General features: G+C 40.4%; 1 protein-coding gene across 2 annotated transcripts in view; it reads left to right on the plus strand.

The window, feature by feature from the left end:
• The window catches only part of ZMAT4 (zinc finger matrin-type 4), a 294,319-nt gene that overhangs the window by 47,712 nt on the left and 218,808 nt on the right, over nt 1-27,799 (plus strand). For both annotated transcript variants that reach the window (XM_030937839.1, XM_030937840.1), the window contains exon 2: nt 17,113-17,202. In XM_030937839.1, coding sequence (XP_030793699.1) covers nt 17,113-17,202 — 90 coding nt within the window. The remainder of the gene's footprint in view (nt 1-17,112; nt 17,203-27,799) is intronic.

The following is a 27,799-nucleotide window of genomic DNA, read 5'->3' on the forward strand; positions in this document are numbered from 1 at the left end:
AGGCTGGAGTCTGTCAAACCCCAGGAGCAGGTGTAATGAGTTCTCCATTGAGTGGGGATTGGGGCAGTGTGTCTTCATGTCCATCAAACTGACGAAACTCTCTGTGAGTTTTAAGGGTCTGTCTATGGATTCTGCCAAATTTTCTAGATAAATGTTTGTTATTATTTGCAAACAATAAGTTTTAGCTCTTCCCTTCCTATTCTTAGATCTCTTTCTTTCTTGGCAGGGAACTCCAGTGCTGTATTCGGCAGCAGTAGTGAATATTTTTCTTGTTTTTCTTATTTTTCTTGTTTCTACTCTTTAAAAGAATGCTATCAATATTTCCATATTAAGTATAATGGTTGTTATAGATTTTTCATACAGCCTGTATGGAGAGAAGAACAGCCCTATCTTTCCCTAGCTACTTGAATTTTAAAAATATTATAAATAGGTGCTGGATTTTGTCAAGTGATTTTTCTGCATTGATTTAGATATGTATTTTTTTCTTCTGTTAGTCTATTATTGTGGTGAATATAGCGATTTTTTAATGTTGTGCTATGTTTGCACTACTAATTAATCCATGACTGATCATGATATATTACTTAAAAAAACACAATATTGTATTCAGTTGGTTAATTTTGCTTAAGAGTTTTAGCATCTACATTTAAAAACAATGGACATATCAACCTCATAAAATGATCTGGGCATTTGAACCTCTAAAAAATATTGTTGGTGGTGTTAGTGGTGGTAGAGAAGAGAGGAAGTGCTTGGTGATCATTTCAATTATTATTATTTTTTGAGATGGAGTTTTGCTCTTGTTGCCCAGCCTGGAGTGCAGTGGCACCATCTTGGCTCACTGCAACCTCCGCCTTCCGGGTTCAAGCAAATTCTCCTGCCTCAGCCTCCCAAGTAGCTAGAATTACAGGCACCTGCCACCACACTCAGCTCATTTTTGTATTTTTAGTAGAGACGGGGTTTTCCCATGTTGGCCAGGCTGGTCTGAAGCTCCTGATCTCAGGTGATCTGCCCACTTTGGCCTCCCAAAGTGCTGGGATTACAAGCATGAGCCACTGTGCCTGGCTTCAGTTTCTTTAATACTTGAGATTTTTTTTCAAGTTCTTTTTTATTCCTGGGATTTTTTATCATGTTTTCTAGATATGTATCTATTATGTTTATGTAGTTGTTCATAGTAGTTTTATAATTTTAATTTTTAAATAACAGCTTTATTTTGATATAAATACTATAAAGTGTACCATTTTAAGCGTATAGTTTGGTGATTGTTGGTTATTTGGTGTAGTTTTGCATGGATCACCACCACTGCTTCCAGAACATTCACACCACGTCCCCCCAAACCCCGAAACTAGCAGCATAGATTAGTGGTATTAAACAAACTCTGTGCCCATTCTCCCCTTTGCCAAGCCCCTAGCAACCATTAATCTATTTTTAGTCTCTGCAGATTTGCTTATTCTGGATATTTTCTTTGCTTTTTTTTTTTTTTTTTTTTTTGAAATGGAGTCTTGCTCTGTCGCCAGACTGGAGTGCAGTGGCGGGATCTCAGCTCACTGCAACCTCCGCCTCCCGGGTTCAAGCAATTCTCCTGCCTCAGCCTCCCAAGTAGCTGGGACTACAGGCGAGCATCACCACGCCCAGCTAATTTTTGTACTTTTAGTAGAGATGGGGTTTCACCATGTTGGCCAGAATGGTCTTGATCTCTTGATCTCATGATCCACCTGCCTTGGCCTCCCAAAGTGCTGGGATTACAGGCGTGAGCCACCACACCCGGCCTATTCTGGATATTTTCATATGTGTAGAATCATATAATATGTGCCTCTTGTTTCTGACTTCTGTCACTTAGTGTAATGTTTCAAGGCTCATCCATGTTGTAGCATGTGTCAGGGTTTCATTCTTTTCTATAGCTGAATGATATTTATCTTAGGATATACTGCATTTTTAAAATCCATCATCAGTTGATGGATATATGAATTATTTCCACATATTGATTATTATGAATAATGCTACTACAGTTATGTACAAGTTTTTGTGTGAATATATTTTTCAGTTCTCATGAGCGTACACCTATGAGTGAAATTTCAGAGTCATATGGTAACTCTCACTTCTTCAGGAACTGCCAAACTGTTTGCCAAAGACGTCACACCATTTTATATTCCCACCAGGAGTCTGTAAGGTCTCAATTTCTCCACCTCCTTGGGGAACACTAGTTATTGTCTGTCTTTTTGATAGCCAGCTTAGCATGTGTGAAGTGATATTCCATTGGACCTATTTTTCCAGTGATCAATGATGGTGAATATTTTACCAATGACCAATGATGGTGAGTATCTTTTCATCAACTTATTGACCATTCGTATACCTCTTCCGGAGAACCAATACCTCTCCTTAACCCTCACAACTCGCGCCTTGACTGTAAATCCCCACTTGTTCTGATTGCATTTGGAATCAAGCCCAGTTCCATGCTGGATACTTTCTTCCCTTCTTGTAATAGATTTTGAATGAAATCTATCTTTACCACTTTAACATCTGTCCAGCTCTGGTTTTCTTTAACTAAGTTCTTTGCCCATGATTTTAATTGAGATATTTGTCTTGTTATTATTAAGTTGAAAAAATTGTTTACGTATTTGTGATAAAAGTCCCTCAACAGATACATGATTTGAAAATATCCCATTCTGTGTGTTGTCTTTTCTCTTTCTTTTTTTTTTTTGTTTTTTTTCTTTTTTTTTTTCTTTTTTGGGAGACAGAATCTCACTCTGTTGCCCAGGCTGGAGTGCAGTGGCATGATCTCGGCTCACTGCAACCTCCACCTTCCGGGTTCAAAAGAATCTCCTGCCTCAGCCTCCCAAGCAGCTGGGACTACCGGCGCCTGCCGCCATGCCCCGCTAGTTTTTGTATTTTTAGTGCAGACAGGTTTTCACCATATTGGCCAGGCTGGTCTCAAACTCCTGACCTCGAGATCCACCCACCTCAGCCTCCCAAAGTGCTGGGATTACAGGCGTGAGTCACCGGTGTCTTTGACGCACAACATTTAAAAAAACTGTGATGACATCCAATTTATTTATATTTTTTGTCACATGTGCTTTTGGTGTCACATCTAAGAAGACATTGTTTAACTCAAGGTCACAAATATTCAAAGGCTTTTATAGTTTTAGCTGTTACATCAAGGCCTACAATACATTTTGAGTTAACTTCTGTATATGGTAGGAGGTAGGAGTCCGACTCCACTGTTTTGCATCTATTTAATTGTCCCATCATTATTTGTTGAATTGCGCTGGCATGGTTGTCAAAAATCCATTAACTACCAATGGAAGAATGTATTTATGAATTCTTAATTCTATTCCATTGATCTATATATCCATCTTTATGCCAGCACCACCCTGTCTTGATTACTGTAGCTTTACAGTAAGTTTTGAATTGGGGAGTGTGAGCTCTCCAACTTTGTTCATTGCAAGATTGTTTTGGCTAATCTGAGTCCACATGAATTTTAGAATCAGCTTGTTCCCAAGCAGTTTTTTTTTTCTTTTTGATGCTATTGGAAATGAAGTTGTTTAATTTCATTTTTAGATTGTTAATTGTTAGTGTTTAGAAATGCAATTGGTTTTTGTATTTTGATCTTGCATCTTGCAACCTGGCTGAACTAGTTTATTAATTCTAATTTTTGGTGGATCGGTTAGGATTATATCATCTGCAGGTAGAGAGAGTTTTATTTCTTCTTTCAAGTTTAGATGCTTCTCTCACTCTCCTCACCCCCATGACTTGTCACTTAATTGTCCTATTGTGAACCTCCACTACAATGTCAAATGGAAGTGGCAAGGGGGGATATTCTTGTCTTGCTCCTCTTGTTCGGAGGAAAGCTTCTGATCCTCTGTGAAGCGTGCTGTTAGGGTTTTTCACAGATGGCCCTATCAGGTTGGGAAACTTCATTGCTATTCCTAGTTGTTGAATGTTTTTGTCACGAGAGGGTGTTAGATTTTGTTCAAAGCTTTTTCTGGCTCTATTGAGATGATCATAGAGTTTTTGTTTTTCCTTCTATAAATATGGTACATTACGTTAGTGGGTTTTCATCTATTAAACCAATATATCTTACTTGGTCATGGCATATATTTCTGCTACTTAATATGTCTGCCTTATATTTTTTATTTCATGTTTTTGCTTCATATTGGTAATATCTTCTCAACTTCTTAAATATACTTATCTTTCTTATTTAAAATTCCTGGTTCATACATTCCAATATTTTTGTGTCTCTTGGTTTTGTGCCCGTTGCCTACAAGAATGTCAGTGCTCTGGACTAAAACAGGAACACTGAGCAAGGGATTTGATATAGAAGGAAAGATAGTGGTTCTTTCTGGAAGTATAGACAGTCCCCCACTTACAATGTTTCAACTTAACAATTGTATGACTTTATGAGAAAACGATACACCTACCGTAGAAGTCATACTTCAGTACAGTATTTAATAATTCACATGAGATTGTTGACAGTATATTATAAAACAGGCTTTCTGGTAGATGATTTTTGCCAGCTGTAGGCTAATGTAAGTGTTCTGAGTATGTGTAAGGTAGGCCAGGCTAAGCTGTGGTGTCGGGTAGGTTAGGGGTATCAAATGCATTTCGATTTAGTTGATGCATTTCAATTTCAGTTTACCGCAGGCTTATGGGGAGAAATCCCATCGTGAGTCAAGGAGCGTCTGTACTGAGTTTCAGTAGGGTGGTCGGATAGCTGAAGGGCAAGGTTGCGAAGGTGGTTAGGAAGAGGAGAAGGAAAGTTGGGAGGGGAGGGAAAGATAAGATTCCGAGAAATGAAAACTGGCAGTTGAAGAGCTTGAGAGCTGGAAGGCATTAGAGCAGTGCCCCTGCCAAAAGTGGGCTTCCTTCACACCCAGCACCTCCCAGCCTACTGGCTTCCTTCACGCCCAGCACCTCCCAGCCTACTGTTTCCAGGTTGCCGGCAGGTTGGCCTTGGGACTGCTTCTCCCTGATTTTGCCTCTCACTGAAGTGCTATCCGGCTGAAGCCAGAAGACAGCTCACTCCGTCTGGTTTATTTTCCTGCCAATCTGGGATTGGCAGCCACCAGGGAGAGAGGGGAGAGTTAAAAGGAGAGGAAAAGAAAGCCGCGATTTTTTAAAATCCGTTTTCTTAGGAAGCACTGGGGGAGCTGGTGAAAAAGCTAATGCCCAAAACTCTATCCCTAGTAATTCTTATGACTCAGTCAGAAACCTGGCTTTTAAAAAAACTCCCTGTGATTCTGAATAGGTGATCCAGGCATCAAACTGAGAGAGAATGGAAAGGAAAGGACTCTTGCAGTCTGACCTCTGGCAGTCTCCTCTCAACTGTCCCGAGGATGGGGCGCTCTGTGTGCCCTCACCTCTAGAAGCATAAACCTCTGTCCTGTGTTTCTCTCTGGTTCCTCTCTGGTCCCTCTAGTTGAGGGAGAGGCATGACATGGAGCTCTGGGTGCTTCTGGGGGTGCTGGGTACTTGCATTAGTCCAGTTTTCACCCTGCTGACAAAGACATTCCTGAGACTGGGTAATTTATCAAGAAAAAGAGGTTCTACATGGCTGGGGAGGCCTCACAATCATGGCAGAAGGCAAAAGCATACCTTACATGGTGGCAGGCAAGAGAGAATGAAAGCCAAGCAAAAGAGCTTTCCCCTTATTAAACAATCAGATCTTGTGAGACTTATTCACTACCATGAGAACAGTATGGGGGAAACTGCACCACGATTCAATTATCTCCCACCAGGTCCCTCCCACAACACGTGGGAATTATGGGAGTCACAATTCAAGATGAGATTTGGGTGGGGACACAGCCAAACCATATTAGTATTGATTAAATACTGATAATACATTTCCAAAATACATAATCCAGCCTCTCTAGCCAGGTGGTTGAGTAGAGGATGCATTACAATTTAAAATAAAGGTCCTGCAACTCAAAAAATCTTCTACTCAACCACCTAGCTAGAGATAATGGATTATGTATTTCAGAAATTCCTTGTTTTTCTTTAATCCTGCCATCAATTGAAAGCAACCTGCAAACAGACTGAAATCTGGGTCTTTGAGTAGGCAAACAGAAAAATTGAAAAGCAGGTGGGGGTTGAGCTGCAGGTGATAATGGAATTGCAGCTGGCAGCATGTGCCTGCTTCCTCTAAGGCCTGTATAGTTGGATTAAATAAAACAAATATTGCTGGAATAATCAAACATGCTTTGGAGTACTCAACTGTGTTTGGGGACTCAGAAAGATGGGATTCAAAAGAAAAAATTTCTGTTTTCCCGTCATTAGGTGAAACAAAGCTACTCACCTATTTTTCTACAATATTATTGCTGGCCCCAGCTGCATTGGTGAGAGAATTTTCAGTCCTGCCCCACTTCCACTGGGTAATTTTCTGGGCAAAAAACTGACTCAAGGATGGGGAGAGCAACATTAGTATAGAGATGGGAGAGATAGATATACTGTTCTGTGCACATTATTTTACACTGAGAAATGTTCTTTATAGAATTCACTGATTACTTTTTTCAGGTTATAAATGTTATGTATTCCTAGATGTATTTTTTGAAAATAATGTGGATAAAAAATCTTCAAAAATAAAGTCACATTTTAAGTGCGCCCTAGGAATTTGACTTTTAAAATATAATTTGCTGAGAGATAGAGAATCCCTTTGTTCAGCAAGTACTCTACTATTTTATTTGTTTAGTTAATCCAACTTTTTCTTCTATTATTACTTTGTTTAAAGGGAGATTTGTTTGTGTTCTGTAATCTGACTTACCTAGCTACTTAAATAGTTAACAAGTATTTAAAGAGGAATAGCCCTGTGCAGAATATTTAAAGGTGTGTTATGGGGTTGGATCAAGAGAAATGGAAGATTCACTCAAAATAACAGAGTTCAGTTTGAGAATAATTAATGGTACATGCTACAAAGTATAAAATAATAGGATAAAAAGAGAATCTAATGTAAAAATGTTGTACAGAATAATGAGGTGATCAGAGTAGGTTGGGGGAGTTCCAGGGAGCCTTGTTGCAGCTGTTGACCTCATTGAGGTTGTCTGAGGGACTGCTCTGCTTGCCTTGTCATTCACATAAGGGTGGGGACTCTTGCCCCTTGTTTTTTCCCACAGACTAAACCTCACTCGAAATAGGTGGCTATCCATTCACGTGTGATCTCTGTGTCACCCCTCTCGGTGGTCCCAGGAGATCCAGCCATGCCTCCCGCCCCTCTGTCCAGATGCTTCAGTGGCCTGACTTACCCTTACCAGTGGCCATCAGCTGACACTCAGGGAGAGAGCAAATACCACTCCTCCAGCACTTTCAGTAGGAATAGCTGAGGCTGCTTGGGAGGGCTGGAGCGACAGGAAAAGGGCTCTCTCAAGTTCTGAAAAGAGAATCTGCCACCAGATCAAATTTCGACCCCTAAGTTTGTTCAGCTGTATGGTCCAAATTCAGACTAGGTCGTCACCCAATCTGAGATTTCCTCACATGAGATGTCAGGAAAGGCTTTCTGCAGAGCAAATGTCCCCTCCACCCACCCATCTGCAGCCGGGTGTGTGCTGCATGGCAGCCTTCCCGAAACATAGTATGGATTTAAAAAATTTGTTTATTTTTGTTTCTCAACCACTTTATCATGTATTTTTAAATTTATTTTGTAATGTCTTGTTTTTAAATATTGCTGCTATCCTTGTTATCCTTCCCACTGTTTTTATCGCTGATTTATTTTGTGAAAGTTGTACGCTAATGTTCTGTTTTATGTCAAAATCAAAAGTATTTAATGAAATACTAGTTGTATTTAGTGTGGTTATGGAATCAGCTGGAAACCCAAAGCAAACAGTGATTGTACAGCAGGCTGGACCCAGGAGGTCAGGTTCATTTTGTTACATGTGCAATAAACTCACGACTTTATAAAAAAAAAAAGAAAGAAATCAGTGGCTATCACACTAGTCTTTGCCCTTGCCAGTGGTGGGGTTAATTTTTGGCCTCCACACAGTGCTATTTTTATAAAGTGCTATAATTTTTCTTAGTCCAGCCACAAATTTTACAGAAGAAACCCGAGATGTTGTAAACTGCAGCCCAGGATTGGCTCATGTTGTTTAAGATTCCATATTTCAGAAGGATTTGATAGCTTTGTTACCTCACATTACCCAGTCTTCTCTGACTTTAATCACTGATCACACTGGCTTTATGTTTTCCCTTATCCCTAACTTTAACTTCTCTTCAAGGACTTTCTGGGGAAATAGCACTTTTTCCCCAAAACAGCAAATAGAGGCCTAGATGAGCCCGTGTTCTTTTATTTCTCGTGTGACTCTGTTTAAAATGCACAGACATCGTGGAGACATATTTAGCTCTGTACTGAACACCACAGAAAACTGTTCCTCCAGGCTTTGGTGGGAATTTAATTTTTTGAGTTGCAGGACTTTTATTTAAAATTGTAATGCATCAGTGTAGTCACTTGTGTAGGCAGACAGCCACATAGATGATTACAAACATGCTTCCACAATCACGGGCACTACATATCCCACTGTACATGATTTTTTCTCCAGCAAAAATTGGCTTTTTCCTAATACTTTTTATGATAAGTTTTCTTCATTTTAAATACTATTTTAAACATATTTTGGAAGAAACGAAGTGACCTAATTCTAGAAACATTGAGACTACCTTTTTTTGCTTTTGGAAATTGAACTGATTGTTGTGTAGAAGAAGAAAGACCCCAGGAGAACATCAAGTGTAGATGGATGGCATATACATTAGTCAGCCTAGGCTGTGTCATAACAAGATACCAGATTTGGGGGCTTAACCAACACACATTTATTTTGTTGCTGTTTTGGAGGCTAGAAGTCCATGATCAAGGTGCCAGTAGAGTTGGTTTCTGGCGAGGGCTCTCTCCTGGCATGTAGACAGCTGTCTTCTTGCTGTATCCTCACATGGCCTTTTCCCTGTGCACATGGACAGAGAGCGCAAGCGAGCACAATCTCTGGTGTCTCTTCCCTTTCATATAAAGACACCAGTCCTATCAGTTGGGGCCCCACCCTTGTGACTTCACCTAACCTTAATTACTTCCTGACAGACCCTGCTTCCAGATACAGTCACATTGGGGATTAGGGTTGCAACACAATTCAGTCCAGAATAAAACAAACGTCCATGATCCTATAATTAAAAGCTAAGTCATGACACCTTCAGCCACAGAAGCCTATATATCTGACCACAGGTTAAAGGACACTTTACTGAGCTAGTATCTAGTGGATCCCTGATTCTTGGAAACAGTAGAGGAGTTAACGCTGCCTTGTTCCAAACCTCTCTTCCTCAACACACTGCCTCCGTTTGAGCTGTGGACTCTGCAGCAAGACAACTGCTACTCTGAATCTCCTCTTTTGCACTAGTTGCAGGAAACCTTCAGTTTCTTCAGAGCTTATGCTTCAACTGCAGTCCATCAACTCATCTACTGAGAGGTTTCCTCCACCGTGCACTCTGTCAAATGCCTGTGGGCACTGCCACTTAGGACTGTCTCTGGTCTGCGGGCTCCCTTGCCCCTCTCTGAGCTGTACTGCAGCCATGGAGTTTAGAGATGGAAGTAGATCTGTGAGGCTTTCAATTTCATTTTTTGAATGCAAAGGGATCTGTAACAGCATATTTCAAATGTACACAACACTTTTACACAATGGTCTTAATTCTTCAAGGGTCTTGGGTTCTTGTTCTGAGGTTGACTTATTCTTTCCTTCACATGTTGAATCACTGAAATGACAAATCTTTATTGAGCACCAGCCATGTGTCAGGCATTGTGATAGATTTTGAGGATACAACAGTGAAACCAACAGATATAATCCCTGTTTGCTGAAAACTTGTAAGTTGTGGGATCTTGAGAAAATCTCTTGGTCTTTCTGGGACATGTTTTCCTCTATTAGAATGATAAATCATCAGTATTAGAATGAATCTTTAAAATGATGATTTTTCCTTCTGATTATTGGAATGATTTGGTCTTCTAAGTAATCTAAAATTTCAAAAATACATTAATAAGAACACTTAAAATCACTCATAATCCATATAAACAATACTAATCCTTTTGTATGTTTCTTCCTAGATCTTTGCCTTGTATATGCATACAGATGCATACACATTTTTGTTTAAAAATGTACATTCTGATTAGAAACTGCCTTTTAAAATTTATACATTTATATTTATGTCATTGAATATTATTATTATGTTTGCCAGTGGCTCCTTGGTATCTATTATATGGATATATTATAATATTTATCCCTCTTGTTTTAGGGCATTTAACTTATTTTCCCATGTTTACTATTATAAATAAATGGCAATACATGTCTCCGATTGTTTCCTTAGAATACATTCAAAGAAGTAGGATTGTTGAATTAAACAAGTTTTTGCTTTGGATATATATTGCAAAATTTCCATCCAGGAAGCTTGTATCAATTTACATGCCTATTATCTATCTATGTACACAAGTGCTAGCTTTTTCTGCATCTTCAACCAATATGGATATGCATATCTTGTAAATCCTTGCCAATTTGATGGGTGAAAGAAACACATTTTTTAAATTAAACAGTTTAAGGTAGCATTTGGATGAATTTCTTTTTGTAAGTCTTTTAACTATTAGTATTTCTAAATTCCTGTTTCTATCCTTTGTCTATTTTAATGTTTCTTTCTGAGTAAATTTGTGAGGACACTTTTGATCTCAAAGATAGTAAGCCATTTTCTTTTACGTGCTGCAAATATTTTTCCTACTTTGTGGGTTGTTTCTGATATATAGGTATTTCAGATTGAAAACACTTATTTTTTTGGAGCCAGGTCCATCAGTCTTCCTTTTTTTTCTTTCTTTGCTTAGAAAACTTTCCCATCACAAGGTTAAATATATTTTCTTAGTTTTCTTTCGGTCCCAAATTACTGAATCTATTTTGGGACTTTCTATTATATTCCATGTATTTGTTTATTCTGCCATTAAAGCCATATTACATTTGTTCTGGTTTTTCATGTATAAGATCTTTAATTTCTTTTTTTCTTGTTTTACTTTTTATTCTAAGCGTTCTAGAAATTGTCTCTATCTTGACTTCTACATAGATCTGCCGTGTTGATTTTGCTATTAAACTGAAAGACCTTCAAAATTAAGCTATGATGTTTTGAATTTCCACTCTGTATTAACTCAGACCCTAATACCTTATCTCAATCTGTTGTCTTATCTCATCTTTCAGCTTTTACCCTGTTGATATTTTCTTGAATTAAATGAGAAAAAACATATGCCATTCAAAACTTCTACTTATTGTAGTAAATATTTTGCAAACAATTGCTTAATTTCCTTGAGAGTTTCTCAAAAGTCTTCTTTCATATTTTTTTCACAGTTTTTTTATAGATGCCACTAATCTTTGGCAGAGCAGAAGGTTATTAAGACCAGCCATGTGTCCCTGCTATGTGTGGTTGGCCTTGGATCTTTCCATCGTCTGCCTAAATCCTTTTAGGATCTTCTGATCTGATTTTAGCACTATTTCAGTAGCCCAGTGGCCTGGGCAGGAGGCCTCGGACCTGGAACCGCGGGATCTTCCAGCAGAGGAGTTTGAATTCTTCCTTCCCTGTGTTGGTGAAGCCTTCCTTTAGGGACCAGTTTTCTCTTCCTAGAGTTTTAGTTCACCCATCTTTCACTCCAGGTACAGGGAGTTTCTGTGCCCAGTGTTCTTCCCCTGGCAAATAAGGGAAGATACATCCATTTGGAAAAGAGTTCCATTCATTAGAGGGAATCCCCAACACTTGTGGTTTTCTATTTGGCTTCTCTGCATTTAACCCTGCCTCCTAGTGAGGCCATGCTGCACCTTTTCCAGGGCTCATCCCTGGGGCCCTCAGTGAAGGGATGCTCCCTGGGGTTCTGCTAGGATTCCCTTTCATTTCATCCTGTGTGATGGAGTCCCTCATCTCGCATCAGTGGTTGTTTTGCAGGAATCCCAGTGTGCTAGACGTTTGGTGTTTGCTGTCCTTTCCCTATTGGCTCCTCTTCTCCCCGGAATGACGTCAAATGTGGTGGCATGTGAGAATCAATTTTTGTTCCAGGTTTTCCTGTTTTATTGAGGTCCTTGGCTTATTTTAGCTGGTTGCTAGAAGAGGTATAATTAGATCCCTCTGATGAAATAAGATGGTGGAAGACTTATCTAGGAAATCAGAAATGGATCTTTAAGTTTATTTGAGATAGCACCTCTCCTGCCAGCCTCACAACTGTGATTCCGGGATGAAATGAGATGATGATCCTGGAAGGACTGTAAAGACTGCCTGAAGCATTATGCAAATATAAGGTTGCTTTGTTATTGCCACATTTTATGATACCAGAAATCAGTAGCCCTGCCGGAAGCAAATTTGAGTTGTGAATTTTTTTGAGGCATGCATGATAATGGAAGATGGTTATTTAGATGAGGCAAAAAGCCATTCTATTTCTATGTGTTTCGCCTCCTTCTTTCACAGCAATACATCTGAAATAGAGGTTTGTCTTGTTCTTTATTCCCCCAAAGAGAAGGCTGGCCTGAATTTCCATTTTAGACTATTTCCTTGAGTGCCAAGAGATTGTTTCAGCAAAAGAAACTAATCTTCAGATAGGTCTGTCCCTGCACAATGCCTAGGATCGGGGGCAAAGGCTTTAATTAAAATGGAAGAGTTGGTAATTTCTGGTCGATCTGGGAAGCTTAAAGTTGATGTGTTTTGAATGAAAGCAATGACTTTTGCTCAAAATGCAAATATTAATGCAAAAAAGAGCCTGGGATTGACTCTCAGTGCGATTGGAAGAGATTGTTATTTCTTTTTCATGTCTTTTCCCTTAATGTAATGGTTCTTTTTTTTCTCCTGAAACTCTGTAATATATACATTTAACATGTGGGTATTTTTTTCTCCTTGAAGTTCTTTTCACTTGGCAGTTTTCCTGTCTTTTCAGACTCTTAAGAGCAGTGGAAATTTTGGAACTAATAAACCTTGGAAAAAGTAATAAGGATGTGTTGTTGCTTGTGTTTATTTGGATGATGTAAGAGCCAGTTTCAGATGTGTCTTTTCCTCTAGCGCTTCGCAGTGTAGTTGTGTGTATAGCTTAGGCCTCCCCATCCTCCAGTCTCTATTTATACACAGAAAGTGAAAGTGACACTTATGTACCCTGGCATTTGTGTGTACTAAAAACAAGTTTTAAAATTGGAAGTAGCATGTATTGCTCTTGGGTTAAGAAGGCTCATCTAATACCAAGTCCTCCAATGAAACAAAAATGCATTTTGAATGTTAATAAGACATTAACAAGGGTAGATGGAAATGTGGTCAATTATAGCAGTATATGTTAATAACATTTCTGATCAGTGATGCTTTTTACTAATTACAATAATTGTGGGTAAAAAGTGTACATAAATCAAAATCAAAATGGCTTAAACATTGCAAAATTATTATTATTATATTTATGTTATTGGCAAATTTGTTATAAAAATAAAAAATGAAAGCCAATCATACTCCACGTATCCTAAGAAATCATGTTTTTTTTTTCTTTTTCTTTTCTACCTGTGTTATCTACTTATGCACTTTTATGTAATTGTAGTCATAGTATCTGTGCAGTTTTGAGTTTAGCATTTTTCTTTCAATATTCATTATATATGTATGTACATATATATGTATATATATAACATGCATTTAAAAACCTTTATATATATATATGTGAGTGTGTGTGTGTATATGTGTGTGTGTGTATATATATATGTAAAGGTTCCCTCACCCCCAATTCTCCGTTTAACATAGGGCATGCCACGGCTGCTTTATCCAGCCTTCTGTTGTTAAATCTGCAGTTGTCTCGCTAATTTTTTGTTCCTATTTAGGTAATGCTGCAATGGACATCTTTGTTTCAATTATTTTAACTTTCTTGTTTTAGGAAAGTTTTTGTTCATTTGTTTGTTTTTTAGAATAAATTGAAAGGAGTGAGATTACTGTGCCAAATCCCAAAGAATTTCCAGTAGGTACGGGGTAGAAAGGAGCCAGTTAGAGGAAGACACTGTGTCTCAGAGAGCCTCATCTAGAGAGAGAGGTGAGAAAGCCGGGAAGAAAGGAAAGGGTGGCTGAGGTGGGCAGCTCACCTGAGGCCAGGAGTTACAGACCAGCCTGGCCAACATGGTGAAACCTCGTCTCTACTAAAAATAGAAAAACTACCTAGGCATGGTGGCGCACTCCTATAATCCCAGCTACCAGGGAGGCTGAGGCAGGGGAATCGCTTGAACCTGGGAGGTGGAGGTTGCAGTGAGCTGAGATTGTGCCATTGCACTCCAGCCTGGGTGACAGAGTGAGCAGAATGAGACTGTCACAAAAAAAAAAAAAAAAAAAAAAAAAAAAAAAGAGAGGGAGAGAGAGAAAGAAAGGGAGGAAGAAAGGGAGGGAGGGAGGCAGGGAGGGAGGGAAGGAGGAAGGAAGGAGGGGGCTTCCTGGCAGGTCTCCATCCTCAGGTGCCACAGGCCTAGGTTGGAGGCAGGGCAAGCTGTAGAAACCCCAGGAAGGATCTGCAGGGAACCTCTTTCCCTTTGTCAACCAACGTAATTTGGAAGCAGCTTTGGATTTGAGTCAGGCTAATCCGGAATGTGACTCCACACTCCTCCCCCTGAGAAGTCTGCAGATTTTCACTTCCTGCTGGAAGTTGTGGGCAGGGAAGGCATTGGATCTGGTCCAGGCACCCTGGGGAAAGCAAAGAGAGGGAAAAAAGGTGCCCAGGCCAAAGGAATGCTGCTAAATGATGAACGAGGATGCCTCCGCCATCATTCCAGAATCAGGTGGTATTTGCCAAAGCTCTGATTTCCCTCACCGTAAACCATAGGCAAGGGCACTGCTTGCGGTGTAGCCATTCCTTCTCCCGCCAAAACTGGGGGTGGGGGCAGGGCCTGAGGGAGGAAAACAGGCCTGTACTGATCAAAATCACTAATAAGCCTCAAATCCCAACATCTCACATCACTAACAGCTTCATATCAGAGCTTGGCATTTATTTTCCTAATGGTTCAACTAGTTTGTCTAAGTGTAATGAAACAACTCAGTGAACTCTGCCTGTACTAGAAGGTCTTTTTAAAAGAAATGGAATACTTTAGATTAAGAGCGGGGGAGAAAGAAAAACGACAAAACAGCCACAAACCAGGCCACGTGATGAGATTTCCAGTTTTGCCATAATTTCATTCTCTGGAAATCCAGAGCTTTAGGAGGTGGATAATGCAGGGAATGTGAAAAGAAGCTCTTCTATGGTAACAAATGCAAAATTGAAAATCCACTTTAGCCACGTTTGAGCTCACATTGTTCCCACTTGTTTTTCCACCCATTATCATCTGTGTGCTTTTTCACCAGCTCAGGCTCTGTCCACAGTCAGCATCTTGCAGTTTAGATGTTCCTTTTTATTCTTTTGACTGCAGTAGTAGTCCCAATATAAAGATGACTCCTTCCTTACCTCTAAAATAACCTCAGCAAAATGGCAGAAAATAGGTACAGATGTTAGTAAGCTGCAAATTTATTTGCAAAGAGAAAAATATAAGCCTGCACGGTCATTTTCAAAAACATGTAGAAGCCACATAATAATATTGACTCATCTACATGTCTCTCTTAAGAAATCTAGACAAAGAAAAAAAAAAAAAACCTCCAGATGACCTTTGATTAAAACCTACTATGTAACCTAGAAATGGTGCTGTAAGTGTTAACAATATATTTCCAAGTCACATTTCAGTACTTTTACACATCTGTAAAAATTTTTCATGTTTCATTGTCACTTTTAAACTCATTTAAAGGCCTTAAAAGTGTTCAGGAATTGTCTAAAAGCATGGTCTTCTTGCTCCAGGCAGAATACAGGATTTAAGAAAGTGATGAATGAAGAAAATGGACAGGAAGGATTTACAATTTATCCTGTAAACAAGGTGCAACCTGCTGTGTGTTCTCTGAACATCACTTTGCCTTCGTGGCTGATTCACAAAAGTAAACCAACATCCAGGAGATGGGCTAGGATGCAACTGTAAATAAAGTCATAGTGGAACAAAAGCCTGGAAAAGAAGGAAGTAACCTCTGAGTAAAGGAAAAGGAAGGGGTATTGGAATTAGGGAACAATAGATTCGAGAGGCGATGCAGTCAACAGCGAGAAATGTTTAATATTACACAGATTGCAATTTTTCATGTGCAATGTCTCATTTGATTCTTACGACACTCTAGCAAATATTGTGGTATTCATTTTGTACATGGAGAAAATGAGACTTATTTTGATATAAACACATTCCAATAAGAGACTGGCCTAATATCAGACAGCTAGGAAGTGGTAGAGCTGGAACCCAGATTCTGAATGTCTGATGACTATTAGTGTTCTTTTCACACTTCCATCCTGCCTCAGGTAGAAACTTGAAGTTAGAACTGCTGTATTCTTTAAACGTGATGGGAATCCGGGATGAAACTCTCCGTTGAGCAAAGTAGAGGAAATAGGGAACAAAGAAAGCATCAGTTTCTCCATGCTGGGCATGGACCAGTCAGTATAGCCAGAAATCAACAATCCTGCTAATTCCGAAGAACACGGGTCTCTATTTGCTCAACTGCATCATCTGCTGGCAGGTAGCTTAGGCTGTGGTCAGTCCGCAGACTGACATACAATTGTCTTTAGTTTGCTTATGATATCTGACTTAGAGAATCCCATCCCTTTTGATAGCTTACTAATGAAGCCTGTGTGTGGGAGAGCCGTGAGAAAAGGCTTCTATTGGGGGTGAGGTGTACCAGGCTCCCAGAGAGGCATTGTCCCCAGACCCTGAGGGTAGGGCAGCAGTAGTGAGAGAGATCACTGTCCCTCTTCTCATCACAATTGATCCTCATGTTATTTCCTTTGCTTATTTGTTTTTATTTTTGAGGAAAATTAAATATAGTATATTATCCACCCTAGGCTAAATGATTTCAATGCCTCACCTTCTTCATTACTGTGTTTTCTCATCTTGAAATTACACTGGCTTTACAACTTGGGGCAAGCCACTTAACCTATCTGAAACTACATCCTACATCCCTCACAGGAGTATGCAGAAGTGTCTTCTACTGAAAATACATTTCGTTTTGCATTTGCAGGCACAGGCTAGGTTTCAAAGGATTTGAAATGGCTTCTCTTTTACAGTATCTGCTTCTGCTTTTCCTTCTCAGAGTCGAAAACATGCAAGCAAAGTCCGACTGTATTACATGCTTCACCCCAGGGATGGAGGGTGTCCTGCCAAGAGGCTCCGGTCAGAAAATGTGAGTATCTGGTGCCATGTGATATCCTCAGATGATTTGTTCTGTGTACTGAGAACTTTGCAGGTGTAGGAATTGTAGTCTAGTCCAGATTCGTAGAAAAGCTGAGTGAGTAGAAATAGTTCTCATTACATATTACAGATATTATAATATATGAAGAGTTTTTTTTTTTTTTTTTTTTTTTTTCCTGCCAGAATTTGCCCATATAGTGTTGGAGGAGTTTCTGATGACATTGCACTGGGACCATAAACAGTGAGAATACACAGAGGTTGCAGGGCAGAGAGCAAGGCTGGGTGAGGGAGGCAGGACCACAACACGATTAAGTATTAAGAAGACAGGACCTCAGGGACAAATCTGTCAGAAATATTAGATACCTCACTTTTTATGTACTTCATTTTTCCTCTGGTGTGTAAAACAGAATGTCTTGTTTGTTAATTTATAATGAAGAGTGTGCATATCTTGCAAATAAAAATACCCAGGCTTCTTGATCCCTCTCTCTGAAGGAACATTTGCTTGGGAAGACAAATGACAATTATAAAGTCGCTTTGAGGGTGTCAAGTCAGAGCAAAGGGCTTATTTCAGCCAGGCCAAGGCAAAGGCTGATGAAATAAACATTCCTTCCTCCCAGCAGGGGTTACTTCTCCTAATGAGTAGAATATTCATATCCACCGGCTGCAGAGGCTCCTCCTGATAAACACTGAGGATTAAACACAGAAATTCCTCACACTTTGAGTTAAGAGGAGGCTACAGGCATAGAATTTACACCCCACACCATCCGTGGGCTTGTGATCTTGTTTTCTTTCTGCTGCCATGTAGATGACGGTTTTCTTTTCTCATTAAAAATTAATATATGATCGTTGAAGAAACTTTACAAAATCTTCACTTGTGTATTTTTCACAGGGGAAAAAAAGAGGGAGCAAGAGAACTGCCTGTGAGCAAAGGTTGTGAGCATCAGGGCTGGTGTTTTTAACAAATTCTAAGCATGCCTCTTGGTGTCACAAAATGAGCTGTTCATACACAGACTAATCTGGAACACTGTAGATCTGTCTTTACTGCCTTGGTGAAGCAGCTTTTAGAGCTTATTGGAAGCAAAAGATGTCATGAAAACTTTGCAAGCTGCTAAGAGCCGGGACTGAGTCTAGTTTTTTTAGCCCTTAGCTGTAGGACCGTGGGCAAATAATTGATCTCTTGGAGCCCCGGTTTTCTCAATCAGGCCGGCCATAATCATCATATTTTACTTTCCTCACTGGACTATGGTGAACATTAAATGAAATGGTAGATAGGAGGTGTACTGTGACTTGCCAAGCATCACATGCAAGCACTGAGGAAACAGATAAATAAGACTCAGTGTTGCCTTAAAGAAATTCATAATATAGTATCAGAGATTGACACTGTATAAAGAGTAGCTATAATATCACAGTGTATGTGTTTATTAACATCTTGCACAAAGAACCATGAAGATAAAAGGCAAGTGGATCATGCCAAGGGGCTCTGGTCAGGGAAGGTGTTCCTGAAGAGCTGGCATTTGAGCTGGAGCTTGGGGGCATGAATGGATTTTACCAGATGGAGGCCGTAGGAGTGAGGGAGGAGGATACCAATTTCCTAGACACATTCCTCTCAGAAAATCTTAAGCCACAGGACAGTTGGCCTACACCAGTTTTTATGTAACCTCGGAACCCTATGGCTACTGGAATCGTGCTTCCCATTGGGAGAGTGTCTATTAGCAGAAAGAATAGAATTCTTTTTTCACTTCTTGAAATTACCCAGCAATCAGATCTGAATCCCTTCATTTAATAGCCCTTTAGTGTCTTATGCTAATGGTCAGAGACAATGGGGTTCATGGCCACTTGACAATTAGCTATTTGTACACCGGTTATTTTCTGTCTGGTCACGTTGTAATAATGAATGTTGCACTTACATCTGAGCTCCTAGGGAAGGTTACAGTGGCAAACAGAGATGACTGGACTCAAGCTAATGTTGTATTTGTAGAGACTCAAGATGGTCCTTGCCACTCTAGTCAGGTGCACAATCCCCTTTACTCAAGCTCTGGTGCTGCCAGCAACAGCAAGGACAGTTTACAGTGGGGAAGGTGTTTGGATTTCAGAGCAAGAAGCATCTGTTTGCATTCTTTATCAAAGGCCCCATGGAAAACTTTTTTCTCTGCTGTTTCCTGGGTTTTGAAAACCTTGATCTACCAATGATTTATTTATCAAATCATTTTTCTATAATTTATTGAGCATAATATAAAAGCAAACCAGTAAACAGAAAAAAGCAATAAAATCATCACTTTTTGAAAGCAATAGTTGATGCTTTTGTTACACTGTGTGTACATTTATAGGTGAATATATGATTTCCACTATGCATTTTGATCTATGGGACACAGCATGGAAGTCACCCCCAGTACTTCTCAGGAGCTTTAAGAGTGTATGTTGGTAATTATATGAATCAACTTTCTTTTGTACAGACTCATACCTAAGAATTGAGAGATTGAGTATACAAAGATGTTGTCTGGAGAATAAGAAATGGTGTCTTAATTTTGGGCATTGAAGCCATTGCTGAGTCTGGGGCCAGGGACCACTGCTGTTCTGGGTGAGTGGGTGCAATAGCTCACACCTGTAAACCCAGAACTTTGGGAGGTTGGCAAGAGGAACACTTGAGGCCAGGAGTTCAAGCCCAGCTTGGGCAACATAGTGAAACCCTGTGTCTACAATTTATTATTTTTTTAATTAGCCAGATGTGGTGGTGCATATCTGTAGCCCCTGCTCCTCAGGAGGCTGAGGCTGGAGGATTGCTTGAGTCTAGGAGTCAGAGGCTGCAGTGAGCTATGAATATGCCACTGTACTCCAGTCTGGGCAACAGAGTGAGACACTGTCTCTAATAATAATAATAATAATAATAATAATAATATCTAATGTATAGATTTATCAGAAGGCCCAACTGACATAAGTCCTATTTGTTTAGTATTTTGTTTTCAAAGCACTTTCTGCATGCATTATTATTACTGATACTCTCTCCACTAGCACCCTGTATTCTCAGAAGGATATAACACTTTTTGATGGGGTTGTTTTTTTCTTGTAAATTTGTTTGAGTTCTTTGTAGGTTCTGGATATTAGCCCTTTGTCAGATGGGTAGTTTGCAAAAGTTTTCTCCCATTCTGTAGGTTGCCTGTTCACTCTGATGGTAGTTTCTTTTTATTGCGGCATTATTCGTAGCAGCAAAGACTTGGAACCAACCCAAATGTCCATCAGTGACAGACTGGATTAAGAAAATGTTGCACATATACACCATGGAATACTATGCAGCCATAAAAAGGATGAGTTCATGTCCTTTGTAGAGACATGGATGCAGCTGGAAACCATCATTCTCAACAAACTGTCCCAAGAACAGAAAACCAAACACTGCATGTTCTCACTCATAGGTGGGAATTGAACAATGAGAACACTTGGATACAGGAAGGGGAGCATCACACACTGGGTTCTATTGTAGGGAAGGGGTGGGGGAGAGATAGCATTAGGAGATATACCTAATGTAAATGACGAGTTAATGGGTGCAGCACACCAACATGGCACATGTATACATATTTAACAAACCTGCACGTTGTGCACATGTACCCTAGAACATGAAGTATAATAAAAGAAAGAAAAAAAAAAAGAAGGCTGTAACACTTTATTCTGCTTGCCTCTCAGTTCCTACTCAGCTTCTCTGCTCCCAGGGGCTGTGACAGGTTTGCATCCCCCTGTTAACTGATGGAGAAGAACATTCACATCTGCCCTGAATACCACTAGTGCTGGCTTCTGTAAACACAGAAAATTTGTTCCTGATTTCCTACACCCTGACCACATATGACCCCTGCTCCCACCCGATTCATAGGAACTCAAAATTTACTTACAAATGCAGCAAAGAGCCTATTATTACTTCTAAGGTCTATTGTTGCAATTTCTACTTCAGCCCATTTGGCTTTTGCTGTTGTTGTTGTTGTTTTAAACACCTAAATTCATTTCTATCTTCTGTTTTGACATTGTCAGCTGTTTAAATGTTCTCTTCCCGTGCTTTTCTCTTTAGAATCCTTACTTGGATCTTACATTTCTTTTCCCCTGGAAGACATTTTTCCCTTGGGGCCACAGAGTAAAATTAAATGAGAAATAAATTGTTATAGTCAATTGCCTTGGAGAAATTTTCAGTAATCCCTCGAGCGTTAGAGACAGAAAGGACTTCAGTGTTCACGCAGTCTATTGAGACTCTCAGTTTTTCACCCTTTTATTATGTTCTCACCCATGGGTCAGATGCTTTGGGAAAAAATGATCTATTTGGGAAATAGCACTTTTAAGTAAAAAAGGTGATTTAGTTTTATCTAGGCTTTTTTTTTTTTTTTTGATACTTTGATTTTTGCAAAATGTAAGTAACTGCTGACCAAAACCGCAAGTCAGTATTAAGTAAACAGTATTTTTATGTGGAGTTAAGATAATTCCTTCCAAACACAGAGAAGCGTGGCATTTGGTTAGTGTCATCAGGGTTATTACTCTTAATATACGGGCTTTCCTTTAGATCTGAAATATTCTGTAGCTTGAGAAGCTGAGTGTCACTTTCACAAATCCCTAAACATCCTAGAGTCTAGCTGGGGAGGAATCAATCTAATCTAAACCCTTCTTATTACAAAGGTGAAAATAAAGGAGTACCATGACTTGCCCAAAGTGGTCAGACCTGAGATTAAAATTCTGCTTCCCTAAATGCTATTCCTAGTCTTTCCCCACATATCCTGAAGTGGTATCTTATTTTTCGGCATTGTAACCATTACTGGGTCTGAAGCCAGGGAGGATTGCTTGTTCTGGGCAGGGTAAAAATAGTGGCTGGCTTTTATCAGGCACTTTCCACACATGTTCTAAATGCTTTACATATATGAGTGATTTTCATCTTCACAAGCCCTGGAGAAGGCAGGAGTTGTCACTGTCCCCATTTAGCAGAGAAGCCAATAGAGAGATTAAGTAATTGACTGTGATCACCCAGCTGGTACTTGACAGTACTGGCTGGAAAAGTAGAAAACAAAAGGAGATTTACTCGGATACTGTAATCCGGCTCCACAACGTCCCATGTCCCATCGTAAGAAGGTAATGAGCATCTGCAAAACGCTGGGGGACATGGACACCTTCCCCAGCACAGATCAGGATCTAGTGGGGGAGTCAGATGTGTAGACCATGTATCTCGATGCAGTGTGATAAGTGCTACCATAAGCATATGCCTGGGTGTGGTGAAGGGTTCCTGGCCTCTCCTGATAGGATGGGGCTGGATAAGGTTTCCTGGAGAAAGTGACACTGAACCACTTCTTAAAGGATAGATTTGGATGAGCTAAATAAAAAAGAGTGGGATAGGACCCTTTGGAGGGTGCAGTCAGCATCGGTAATGTCTTCAGGGAAACAGACTCAGAGGTATTTCTTGAGTGTGAAGTTCTAGCACTGTTGGCTACCTAGGGCTGTTGTAACAAATTGCCACAAACTGGGTGGCTTCAACAAAGAGCATTTATTCTCTGGTGGTTCTGGTGGCTATAAGTGTGAAATTGAGGCATGGGCAGGGTCTTCCTCTGGAGAGCCTGACTGAGAATCTCTTCCTTGCCTCTCTAATAGATGCTGGCAGTTGCTGAATTTGTAATGGTACCACACAAACCTCTGCCTCTGTCTATCTTTTCATTTTTGTTTTTTATTTTTAGAGATGGGGTCTTGCTCTGTTACCCAGGCTGGAATGCAGTGGCACAATTATAGCTCACTGCAGCCTCGAACTCCCAGGCTCAAGGGATCCTCTAGTCTTAGCCTACCAAGTAGATGGGATTGCAGGCGTGCACCACCACACCTGGCTAATTAAAAAAAAAAATTTATAGAGATGGGATCTTGCTGTTTCCCAGGTTGGTCTTGAATTCCTGGCTTCGAGTGATCCTCCCACTTCAGCTTCTCAGAGTGTTGGGATTATAGGCATGAACCACCACACCTGGACTTCTTCTCTGTGTGTATCTCTGTGTGTTCTCTCTTCTTCTTATAAGGGCGCCAATAATTGGATTTATGGCCCAGTATAATCCAATATGACGTTTCTTAACTACTTACATGTGCAAGACCCTATTTCCAAATAACATTGCGTGTCCTAGGTTGATGCGAATTTGGAGGGGGACATTATTCACTCAGTACTATGACAGAGGTGGGAGTCGAGGTTGGGATGGTGGGACATTGTGCATAACATTGACATTTACTTTGTCAAATGTCCTCCTGTCTTCTCAAATGGTCTGCTGCTGACTTCATGGTCAGTTCTCAAAGAGAAATGCATTTACCAATAAGTGCCACGTGTTTTGGCTTCCAGCTTACATAGTATCCAGCATTGAGAGTTAGAGTGGAGATTCTATCCCCGTTCTGCTACGCATGAGTTTCACAACTTTGCTTTAGACTTTCTAAAACTCAATTACCATGGTAATAATCAAGGAATAGATTTGCTGTCCTGTCTGGCTCTCAGAATTGTTAAGGGACTCAAGATAAAATCATGTTTGTGAAGGTGCATGGTAAATTGTAAAGTGTGTGTCAAGTGTTCTGTTGTGGAACTTTTTCTTCTTTCTTGTGGATTATCTCCTCATCTACGGGCCCCCTCGTAATCAATTAATCAATCAGCCAATTTCTACTGAGCTTCTACTATGTACAGAGTACAGAGCCACATACTGTCAAGGACACAGAAAAAGGTTGAAATGTGGAGTTCATCAGGTTGTTGGAGAGAAAAATCATACAGAAAGCAATTTAAAAACAATCAAGGGCTAATTTGTGTGGCCCTGACTCTAATGAAATTGATGATCAGAGAAGTGTTTTTTTGGTGGGAGCTGGAGTGCTTAACAATGGCTTCCCCAAGGCAGATGCTTTAGAAGGCTCTGGAAGATTTGTACCGTGATGGGGTACCTGTTCTTGGCAGAGCTGCCTGCTGTGCAAAGCCTTAGAGGTAACAGTGAGGAAGGCCTGTGGGAGACCTGGTTAGGCAGAGACTTGCAGGGTCCCTTCAAACTGACTTTCATTCAATATTTACTTAGAAAGATGCTTTGAAAAATTAGCAATGCATATAGTTGTTTTATATGCAAAATAAGGAATCAAGTCCATAACCCAGTTATAACATTAAAACTTGTTTGGAATTGGATCTCTTGTGGAGAGCTATAGTTACGCACATTTGGCCAAGATAGAGATTATGTTCGTGGATATAATTATGAAGTACTATGTGACATATGTTTAAAATTTCCCTTTATTGCCTTTTGTTATAGCAAATTATCCCCTCACTGCCCCGCCGCCCCGGCCTGCCCTCACCTTTCTTTCTTCCTTCTTTTCTCTTCTTCAGCCTCTTTTTGTTAATTTCCGAACCAGAAATTTCTTGGGAGGACAATTAAAGGTTTGTAATGTAGGTAACACAAATCCCTCATTTTTAGGAAAACACATGCATTATCGGGTTCAAGACTGTAGCTGACTGTAACTGTCAATTCCATGTTGGCCAAGCCCTGGGTTGGTGATGAAATCTGCAGTAGCCCTATGCAACTTGCATGTGCATGGTGCAAAAGCACGGGGGAGAGAGAGAGAGAGAGCGAGAGACCATGACAGAGAGAGAGAGAGAGAGAGAGAGAGAGAGAGAGAGAGAGACTGTGAGAGAGAGACAGACAGAGAGAGAGAGAGAGAGAGAGAGACTGTGAGAGAGAGACAGACAGAAAGAGAGAGAGAGAGAGAAGGAGATCTTTGTCGTCAGAAAGTTCCCTCAACCATGAACCAAGTCAGCTTTGCCAGAAGCAAGAACCATTCAGAGTTAGTCAGTGGAAACTTGGCTTAACAGGCATTTTTTTTTCTGACTTCTTTCAGTGCAGATTTTGTACTGCTTTAGTTAGGTGACCTAAGATGCTGCTTAGCTCTCCTACCCTCTAATCTGGTTCTGGTGAGGGTGCTATGAAGCAGGGCTGGAGCCTGGGGTATGTTTGGGGAGGGATGGAGACTGGGTTGGCCAGTAGGAGGGGCTGGGTGCCTGAGGGCAGGTGGAAGATTTGCAGAAGCAAGTGTATGCCAACCTACAGATGTTTCCAAAGGGTCAAATAAAAGAAAAAAATCAGGACTTAGGTAAGGACTGATAGTATATGGAAGTCTGTTGCAATAGGGGGAATGTCCCAACTACTTGGAGAAGTAGAGCACAGCTAGAAAGAGCTGGGTCTTGGAGAGTCAAGTGAGTAGGTGCTGTGAGTGAGCAACTAAACAGGAGTGTTTCTCTGCATATGTGGTCAGTCGATTATAGGGAAAGGCTGTTGGCAGTAGTGGTGTCTTGTCTGCATTCCTGTATACGCTCTCAGTGCTCGCACAAGCATTAGAGTGGGACAAAGTTCAGGGACCGTGGGAAAGCAGAGAAGACTGACCAAAGTTTGGTCAGGCTGCATTAGTGGGCATTTTGTCCAGATTTGTTAGTGGGGACAAATAGTTCAATTAATTATTTATAAGCTTAAGAATGGGAATTGGTAGATTTTGTGTCTGGCCTTGTCAATAGGTAAATAAGATGATCATCCACACGTTTTATCTAACTCTTTTGGGGAAAAGTTGGTCTTTGCAATAAGCCCTTTCCTGGAACAGAAAAGTTTGGGAGATTGAAAAGAAACTATTCCTGTTTTCCAGGAGCAGGAGCTCATATTTTTCCAGGACCTCAGCTAAAGTTCAACATTGTCATGTGGGTGGAGCACGACCAAGACAGTCAACCCTTGTCTTAGTTGGCCTGTGCTGCTATAACAAAAAACCCATAGCCTAGGTGACTTAAACATTAAAAAGGTAATTCTCACAGTTCTGGGGAGTCCGAGATCAAGTTGACAGCCGATTCAGTTTCTGGCAAGGGTTCTCATCCTGCTTTGCAGATGAACATCTTAATTCAGTTCATGTGGCATATGGCACAGCAACAGAGATCACCTCTCTGTGTCTCTTTTTACAAGGGTGCTAATCCCATTCACAAGGGCTCCACTCCAATGACCTAGTCATATCTCAAAGGTAATACTATCTTATGACCTTTACATACGATCGTACTGGGGATTGGGTCTTCAATATATGAATTTAGTAACCATAGATTCTAGACTGGCTTTTCTCCTTTTTTTTTTTTTTTTTTTTTTTTTTTTTTTTTTTTTTGAGATGGAGTCTCATTCTGTCACCCAAGCTAGAGTACAGTGGCCCAATCTCGGCTCACTGCAACCTCCACCTCCCGGGTTCAAGTGATTCTCCTGCCTCAGCCTCCTGAGTAGCTGGGATTAGCACCGCCATGCCCAGCTAATTTTTGTAATTTTATTAGAGACGGGATTTCACGATGTTGGTCAGGCTGGTCTCGAACTCCTGACCTCATGATCCACCCACTCTGGCCTCCCAAAGGGCTGGGATTACAGGCGTGATCCACTGCACCTGGCCTAGACTGGCTTTTCTCAGATACCATTCCAAAGGGCTGATATAATACAATTATGATTGCAATAGCATTATGCATGTTTCTTTTCTCCAGTAGGTGATTAGAAAGCATTACTTACTCTCTGTTTCATTTTCTTTGAATGTCTAGCATCCTTTGCATTGTTCTGTCTTTAACCAGGGGAGACAGTTCTCTCAGAAAGTTTGTGTCTCTGCTTTGCTGTGCGCTTATGCTAGGGAGCACTGTCACCATCCAAATCTCAAGGGTCAAAATCCTATTTATTCCCAAGCTCCGTTTTTCTTTGCTTCCTTCTAGAGACCACCGGGTATTCAGATTTTCTTGTTCTTTCTATTTAGTATTTTTTTCATAATAAGTATTTTTTTGGATGTTCACACAAAGGGAAAAGACCACAGACAGAATTTTAAATTAGACGTTGCCACTTACAGAAAATCTATATTCAGGGAAGGAATGGTTGGGGACCCTTAGTAACTAAAATCTGGTGATGACCACACCATAGTTCTTTAATACATCAACACAGGAATTGTTGCTCTGTTTATTTTTTGAAAGGGATGTTTATAACATACATTTGAAAGGAGTCATGGTGACTAATGGAAAAACATTACAGATTGTCATTTCACTGAGTCTGCCAGCTTTCTCTTACGACTGATGTGGAGTGGTGACTGTGGAGGGACTGGCTTCATGACAAGAAGAGAAAGGGATTACAATGAAGTCTTCCTCCCATTTCTGTCCTTCAGTTGTTCAGAGGAGTATTAGGGTTCTCTAGAGGGATGGAACTAATAGGATAGATGTATATAGAAACAAGAGCTTATTAAGGAATATTGACTCACACGATCACAAGGTGAGATCGAACAATAGACTACCTGCAAGCTGAGGGACAAAGAAGTCAGTCCGAGTTCTGAGACCTCAAAAGTAGAGAAGCCGACAGTGCAGCCTTCAGTCTGTAGTGGAAGGTCCAGCAGTCCCAAAGCTGAAGAACTTGGAGTCTGATGTTCTAGGGCAGGAAGGATCGAGCATGGGAGAAAGATGTAGGCTGGGAGACTCAGCCAATCTGGTCTTCTCACTTTCTTCTGTCTGCTTTTATTCTGGCCACACTGGCAGCTGATTAGATGGTACCCACTGGGTCTGCCTCTCCCAGTTCACTGACTCAAATGTTAACCTTCTTTGG

The sequence above is a fragment of the Rhinopithecus roxellana genome, chromosome 9 (genome assembly GCF_007565055.1).
Source record: "Rhinopithecus roxellana isolate Shanxi Qingling chromosome 9, ASM756505v1, whole genome shotgun sequence".
Lineage (NCBI taxonomy): Eukaryota > Metazoa > Chordata > Mammalia > Primates > Cercopithecidae > Rhinopithecus > Rhinopithecus roxellana.